At 43.1% G+C, this 8,749-nt stretch overlaps 1 protein-coding gene across 1 annotated transcript; it reads left to right on the top strand.

The window, feature by feature from the left end:
• Nucleotides 1-543: 543 nt before the first annotated feature.
• On the top strand, nt 544-5,819 carry LOC131907669 (olfactory receptor 5C1). Its single transcript, XM_059258794.1, has 2 exons — nt 544-594; nt 4,821-5,819. The coding sequence occupies exons 1-2, from the start codon at nt 544-546 to the stop codon at nt 5,817-5,819; spliced, it is 1,050 nt and encodes a 349-aa protein (XP_059114777.1).
• Nucleotides 5,820-8,749: the final 2,930 nt, after the last annotated feature.

Genomic DNA, 8,749 nt, shown 5'->3' on the forward strand with positions numbered 1-8,749 from the left:
TACTGAGGGGTAGACAAGGAGGCTGTAGTTCATACCCCAACTCTGTCCTCCTTGTAGCTATACATCTTAGTCCTTTCTCTTCTTTCGAATACAATGTTCTTACTTTCCAGCTAAGATTGTCCTAAACAGAGGAAGGAAAGGCTTGAGGCTGTTACAGCAGAAGCTAGATTAGAATGCCTGCTGTGCCACCCACAGCCACCTCAGCTAAAAAAAAATCCTTAAGGAATATCAGGAAGAGAAGAGAAAGCTAGAATCCAATGAACATTGATCCAGACACCCAGGCTGTTCTCAGTGAATGCTGAGAGAGGTAGAGAGTCAGACACATGAAGGCAAAGCCTTTCTTCAGCTAAAGTGGATCCCTCATGAACCTTGCTCAAGATGTGCTCCTCATTTCCTGAGAAGAATGAAGTATGTTTTGCTAAGTGTGAGTAGTAATCATCCTGTTTTACCTGAAACTGAGAAGTTACACGGGGCACAGGACTTTCAGGGGGCAAAAAAAAAAATCAACTTCAAAGTTCTACTAATATTTTCCCCATCTTACAGATGGAGAAATGGAGAGATGTCCGAAGCAAATCTTCCCCTCAGTTTGTAAAGGTGAGTGATGTTTGGTTTTCATGTGGAAAGACCAAAACGTACAAGGGGTTGGCCATCAATTGGCTTCATTCATGACAACATGTGTATCTGGATGGGGTTGGAGTCTCATTGCTATTTTGCTAAACATAATATCTACAGTTTCTTACATTTTCCTGCAAGTGACAGAATGTCATTTTCTTCATGGCTGAATAAAACGTATCAGTTACATTTTTCATTATCCATTATCCATTTGATGGGCATCTAAGCTGATTCCACATCTTAGCTGTTGTAAGAATATCAGCAATGAACACAGACTTGCAAGCATAGCAGGTGTGGATCTGAGTCTAGAGGGCAGAAGCTGGGGCTTCCGGGTTCTTTTGTTTATACTGCACTGTACAGAGACATATGGATAGTTATAGGAACAGGGACAGTTTAAGGGGCAGATACAAAAGAGCATTATCTCACCTGTGGCCTGGCTCCCAGAGAGCAAAAAAAGTGGGGAAAGGTCTGAAGTGAGCTCTGCAGTGATTCACGGGCATCAACAAGGTACCACCTCTTCCAAATTCACAGACTCTAGCCTTTCAGAGTGTGCCCTTGGCTGAACGACGCCCAGCAACACTGAAGGGCGGCCAGTCTCTCAGCTACAGCAGCCTCCTCCTCCTCCCATTGCCTAATCTACCTCACAAATATTTCTGGGATAGGATGTTGAGTCCTTTGAGTGTCCAGGAATGGTACCGCTGACTGTGGTAGTAGTTATGTTTTAGTTTTTTGAGAAGCCTCACACTGCTTTCCATAGCGGCTGTACTAGTTTGTACTCCCACCAACAGTGGTTAAGGGGTTCTCTTTCCTGCATCTTGCCAACATTTATCTTTATTTTGTTAGTAGTGGCCATTCTGACTAGAGTGAGATGAAATCTCCAAGTCATTTTAATTTGCATTTCTTTGCTAGATATTGAAGGTGTGTTTAAGTGTTTAATGTCGATTTGTATACCTTATTTTGTGAACTGTCTGTTTAGATCACTGGCCCATTTACTGATAGGTAATTTGTTGGTTTTGATTTTTTTCCTGATGTTTAATTTTTCTGCTCTTTGCTTGTTTGTTTGTTTTATTTTTGTTTTGTTGAGACAGAATTTCTCTGTGTGGCCCTGGCTATCCTGAAGCTTGCTCTGAAGATCAGGCTGGCCTTGAACTCATAGAGATCTGCCTGCCTCTTCCTCCCAAATGCTGGGATTAAAGTAGTGCACCACCCATAATTATTTTTTTAATAATTTTTATTTATATTTGATAATTTCTGACATGTATATAATGATATTTTGATCATCGTCATCTCCCATTGCTCTCTTATATACTTCTCACTCCTTTGTCCCAACAAGTCCCTCTTTATTTTCTCTTATTTTATTTATATGGGTGTTTTGCTGGTATGTGCCTGTGCATCACATGAGTACTTGGTGCCCCTAAAGATCAGAAGAGGGCCTTGGATCCCCTGAAACTGGAGTTTTTAACAGTGTGAACTGCCATGTGGGTACTGGGAATTGAACCTGCCTCTGGAAGATCAATCAGTGCTCTGACCCACTGAGCCATCTCTCCACACCCTAATTTTACGGTTCTTTATATATCTTAGATATTGACACTTGTCTGAAGTATAGCTGGTGAAGAGTTTCTCCCATTCTGTAGACTGCCTCTCCGTTCTGTTTAGTTATTTTGCTGTGGAGAAGTTTTTTAATTTCATGTGACCTTATCTGTCTGTTCTCAGGTCTGGTTCCTGTGCTACTGTATTTAAATTCAGAAATTTGTTGGTCATACCTGTGTCCTAGAGTGTTTTCCTAGGGTGTTCCTTTAGTAGTTTCGGCATTTCTGGTTTTAGATGAAGGACTCTGATCTACTTTTAATTGATTTCCTGCAGAGTGAGAGAGAGGGATATAATTTCACTCTTACACATTTACACAGGTGGATCTAGTGTTGTCAGCACCATTGGTGATGAGACTTTCTTTTTCCAGTGCATATTTTTCAGACCTTTGTCAAAAATTAAGTATCTAGGGTGTATCTCTGAGTCTTCTATTATGTTACATTGTTGACTAAACCTTTCTAATATGTATGTGTAGACCATAGCATCACATTCCATCCCTTAATGTACTCAGTTATTTACCCATTTAAAAAATTTAGTAGGGGAGAGATGATTCAGCACATAAGAGCACTGGCTGCTTTTCCAGAGGACCTGAATTCAATTCCCAGCACCCACATGGCAGCTCACACCTGTTTGTAACTCCAATTCCAGGGGATCCAACACCCTCACAGGCATACATGCAAGCAAAATACTAATACACATAAAATAAAAATAAATACTAAAAAATTTAGCAGAGGCTTGAGAGATGGTTCAGCCATTAAGAGCATGCACTGCTCTTCCAGTGGACCTGAGTTCAATTCCCAGCACCCATATCAGGTTCCAGGAAATCTGATGTCTCTAGCCTCTTTGGGCAGACACACACATGCACACACCCACACACACACTCATATATATATGCAATTACAAATAAAAATAAATCTAAAAGTTACTTTAATTTAAAAATATTTTTAGGCCACATGTGGTGGTGTATACCTTTAATCCCAGCACTTGGAAGGCAGTAACAAGCAGATCCATGTGAGATCAAGGTCAGCCTGGCTACATAGTGAGTTCTAGCATAGCCAGGGATGTGTAGAAAGATCTTATCTCAAAATAATAGATGATAGATAGATAGATAGATAGATAGATAGATAGATAGATAGATAGATAGATGAGATAGTAAGGTGGATATATGCTGCAGTAGGCACAGATGAGGAGATGTTCAGTTTCCTTTGGGTAAATCATAAAGGTCTTCACACTGTAGATACACAAAGAAGTGAGTCCATGGGTCCTAGATAAAGGAAATAAATGAAAAGACACAGGTGTATGAAGCAACATTGCCCTGGGGGAAATTCACTATTTTTTATTACCTTAAAGCTGTTTCATTCCTGTACTGAGCTGATGCATCTGATTCTGTTCAATGAGCTTGTTTCTGTTCCAGGACCTGTGTGAGATGCTTCACACACATTATCTTACTCAGTCCTTGCTACTTCCCCTCATTAAGCAGAGAAGAAAAATAAGGCTCAGGAAAGTAAAGAGTCAACAGTCCCACCCTCGTCCCTTCCACACCTCATTGTCTTCCCAAGACACCTGTCCACTCCCAATATCCTTTTGTTGTCTTATTGCTCTAGCTAGAACTTCAAGTACTATGTTGAATAAGTATGGGGAGAGTGGACAGCCTTGTCTTGTTCCCGATTTTAGTGGAATCACTTTGAGTTTCTCTCCATTTAACTTGATGTTGGCTGTTGGCTGTTGGCTTCCTCTCTACAAACCTTAAATATTGCAAAAAATCCACAAGAGTCTGGTTAAGGAGTATTAGGAAAACTTATTAGGGTAAATTGAGGAAATACACTCAAGAATACAGATCGGAGTAGACAGCTGAAGTCATCCTCTGATCTGACCAGAAGCAAATCCACCTGGCAGTTTGATCAGACCAGGCAGCAGGCAGCAGGGAGATGGGGCTTGTGACCTTTCTCCCTTTCCTTTTAAGAGGTCACATACAACGGCAAGCAGCACCTCCTCCTTCGGGCCCTATAGCCCAAGATCATAGGTGGAGCAAACACCATTACACTTAAAGGCCATAATAGGGAGACAGTTTCTGCCCATTCTCATGCCTCCTTTCCTCCCTGGGAACTAGAGAAGAAAATGCACATAGAGTCGTGACATTTTAAATCCCTCTACACTATATTTCATCCCATTCACCACCACACATTTTATGGTATTGACACTTGCTACATGCCAGGCAGTGTTCTCAGTGCTGAGGACAGAGAAGTCAGAAGGACTTCTGCCTTCATGGAGATGGAGCTGCAGTGACTTCTCAGAGTTTGGAATGGGGTATGATGGTTACGCAGCTTGTCAAAGGCTACATGAGCAATTCTGTCCAGTAAGACTAGAACCTGGCCGGGCGGTGGTGGTGCACGCCTTTAATCCCAGCACTCGGGAGGCAGAGCCAGGCGGATCTCTGTGAGTTCGAGGCCAACCTGGACTACCAAGTGAGTTCCAGGAAAGGCACAAAGCTACACAGAGAAACCCTGTCTCAAAAAACCAAAAAAAAAAAAAAAAAGACTAGAACCTGGGATACAATTCTTCCTCTTCTATGACAGACACAGTCTTTCTCTCATCCCCCCTCTTGCTTTCCCTACTCTCAGTCTCTACCCAGCAGGATAAGCTCAGAGAACTTCACATGGTCCAGAGTTACACCAGATGAATTCATCCTCTTGGGGATCACAAATCGTTGGGACCTGCGTGTGACCCTCTTCCTGATATTTCTGCCCATCTACTTCGTCAGCCTGGTGGGAAATGTAGGCATGGTGCTACTCATTCGTGTGGATGCCAGGCTCCACACGCCCATGTACTTCTTCCTGGCCAACCTCTCCCTGCTAGATGCTTTCTATTCCTCTGCCATCGGCCCCAAGATGCTAGTTGACCTCCTACTGTCCCATGCTACCATCCCTTATGTAGCCTGTGCCCTCCAGATGTTTGTCTTTGCAGGGCTGGCTGATGCTGAGTGCTGCCTATTAGCAGTCATGGCCTACGATCGCTATGTAGCCATTGGGAACCCTCTTCTCTATACCACAGTTATGTCACCCCGTCTATGTCTGGCCTTACTAGGGGCATCATGCCTGGGTGGAGCAGTGAGCGCCTTTGTACATACAACCTTCACCTTCCGTCTGAGCTTCTGCAGCTCACTGGAGGTCAACAGCTTCTTCTGTGATATTCCTCCAATGCTGGCCATCTCCTGCAATGACACCAGTCTCAATGAACTCCTCCTTTTTGCTGTCTGTGGCTTTATCCAGACAGCCACAGTATTGGCTATTGCTGTGTCTTATGGATTCATCGCTGGGGCTGTGATCCGCATGCAGTCAGCTGAGGGCCGTCGGCGGGCAGCTTCCACATGTGGCTCTCACCTCACAGCTGTGGCCATACTGTATGGGACCCTTATTTTCATGTACCTGCGTCCCAGCTCCAGCTATGCCCTGGACACTGACAAAATGGCATCTGTGTTCTACACTCTCGTCATTCCAGCTCTCAACCCGCTCATCTACAGCCTTAGAAACAAGGAGGTCAAGGAAGCCCTTCGGCGTACCTGGAATCGGTTCTGCTGTCCAGGACGGAGTACCAGTGATTGGTCACAGGAAGTGGGTTAGGAATGAAGACACTCTTTCTGTCACTGTGGGTAAAGATAGGTGTTCCTCAGACTTGGATGTCTCCTGTCATTATTGAAGAGGCTATCAAAGGGGAGGGGAATGAAAACATACAAAAGGGAGGCAGAAACCTAGAATATTCTAGAGCAAGACCAAAAGAAAGCACCAAGACAAGGTAATGTTGCTGTGGATGTTTCTTGGTGTTCAAAACACTTAAGTTCCTAGACATGACCTGGTGAAACATGAGAGATTTGTTTCCATCAGTGCATGTAAGATGCTGATCCCTAGAAACTCCAAATGAGATCCACATTAGTTCCAACTATCCCTAGATTCCTACCCCAGTAGATTCCTTCACTGCTGGTGGCCATGCTCTTTGCTCCTCAGAACTTCAGGAAATTATCTTTGGAAACCATCACACCAGAGTGAGAATGAATATGATGGAACAGGTGCCCAGCCTTGCAGCCTGTGTGTTCTGTGTCTCTGCAAAGTAGATGAGCAAGCGCCATGCTGGGAGGTTGAAGGGGTCATAAGGGGCCATAGGCGGGTGAGATAGACTTTATTCACCAGCACACAGGCCACTGTGCAGACAGCCACCAGCAGACACATTGACACACAGGCCAGCATATGGGTGGGCACAGACACACACACAGGCTACATGGAGGTAGGCACATGTGCCTACAGAGAGACATACATGAAGACTGGTAAAGTCTAAAGCAAGACAAAGAACTCAGCCCCTGACTTCAAGGTCACATTTATACAGAATTCCACAATGGTGGCATTCTGCCAGGAATAGTTATATAACAGATTGCATCGCTACTTACTTTAGGGATGGTTCCTGAACATGCAGTGTCAAGCATTTTGTGCTGACTCATAGCCCCCTGACTGTCCAGTGTCAGTTATGTTTTAGCTGACTCATACCAAGTATCCACATTAGCAGCATGTTGTCTAAATATAAGTTGTCCCTATGGCTTTCTGTTTCCGCCATTGAGTTAGGCCCAAAAACATTTTAGGTGTCTGATTGACATACTTTAAGTTATTTTAAACTTTTGGATAATTAATAGTGGTTAACTTTTCTTTAAGCTTAACAGTAGTGCTTAGTTTGTTGATAAATTTATCTAAATTTCATCAGGGATTACAAGTACTCTCAGATTAACATATAGATGGGCAAGGTTGACATCAGGGTTGGGTGTTTTGTCTTATGATATACTATACAAAAGTAAGTTAGGCAAAGAAATATCATAACTCTGACCTTTTGGGCAATGGTTACTATATTAGTTATATCCTTCTTTTATTATTTTAGACAAAAAAGGGAAATGTGGTGATATATTGTTTCTCAAATAAAGCAATCAGAGGACAGGGCCAGCCACTAGATTAAACATAGAGGCCAGGCAGTGGTGGCACACACCTTTAATCCTAGCACTCTGGAGGTAGAGATCCATCTGGATCTCTGTGAGTTCAAAGCCACCCTGGCCTATATGAGATTGATCCAGTCTAGGAAAGAAACAGAACCAGGCAGTGGTGGCACACACCATTAATCCCAGTACTTGGGAGTCACATGCATTTAATGGCTGGGTGGAGAATGGTATGTAAGCCACAGAGTGTCCTTCCACTCCCAGATCATTAATCTTCAAACTTTTCTTCACTAGTTGACAAAAAGACAGTTAAACTGAACTTAGAGTCACCGGCTTACTGAGCTGATGTCACTTCAAGCCTTTCCACACACTTGCTTCCACTTCCAACACAGCTCCTGCTTCTCAGTTCTCACCCATGTTGGGAGAACCCACTTTATGCCATGAGTGCTCCCAATAACTCCCTCAGTCACTCCTAACCCAAAGTGTGGCTGTCCTCACAATCTTCCTAAATGATCTTCAAAGGAGTTTAAGAGGGAAATACCTCACCTGAGTTAGATGAGCTGTACTAAGATAGGGAGAATTTTAGGGTAGGAACACATCTGTTTCTTCTTTAGTCTCCAGGTTCAGCTCTGTTACTGTCTCCCTGTCCCTTCCTCTTCTCACTAATTTATTTTCTTATCCATAAAATATGATCAACATAAGATGGCTTCATGTTTCTTTCAGTTGATTTTTAGGACTTATAAAATTATGTATCTGACTTCTCCACTGATGTTAATTGTGTGGAAGGACCCAGGTACATCCTTCAGTACTAAGATGATGGGCAGTATTATGTATCTCTGGAAAAATTTTCCTCATCCACGTGAGTCTTCATAGGGGACCTGAGCAGTACCAGGGTGTTAGGAGGACTTACCCTGTCCTCCTCTGGTCACACTCTCTTGGGATATTGTGTAGATGCTCTCATCATGTCAATTTAGATAGGCCTAGTAGTACACACCTGTAATCTCAGCTATTTGGCAGGTGGAGGCAAGAGGATCACAAATTTGGGGCCTGCTTGGCTATAGAATGAGTTCAAGGCCAGCCTGGGTAACTTAACCATATAAAACCTTTAAATAAAAAAGAGGTCTGAGAATCTAGTGCAGTGGAAGAAAGCTTGCTTAGCATGTGTGAGGCCCTGGGTTCAATCCCCACTACCACCTCCACCCAAACAAAAGGTTCTAGTTCATGAGGAAATATCACAATTAACTGTCTTGCCCAGGACGGCGTATGATCTTAGGATATGGCACTTAAAGTTTAAGGCTGAAATAATTCTGAGCAAATAGGAATGAGATGTTGGGATACCCATGATGTTCTCTAAAATTTAAGTAACTGTCTTAGCCATATCATTTTCTCCATTAGCTAGTAACATCCAAGAATGTCATAGCTATGCATAGTTACAGATATAGAGAAAACATAGACTGGGAGAGGAAGAGGGAGAGGGAGAGAGAGAGGGAGAGAGAGACAGAATCTTGTGGCTGATCTTATTATTTCTTCAATCTAAGTGCTAGATGACTGATTTTTCTTGAAGTGGAGTATGCAAGGCAA

The sequence above is a fragment of the Peromyscus eremicus genome, chromosome 4 (genome assembly GCF_949786415.1).
Source record: "Peromyscus eremicus chromosome 4, PerEre_H2_v1, whole genome shotgun sequence".
In the NCBI taxonomy this organism is placed as follows: domain Eukaryota; kingdom Metazoa; phylum Chordata; class Mammalia; order Rodentia; family Cricetidae; genus Peromyscus; species Peromyscus eremicus.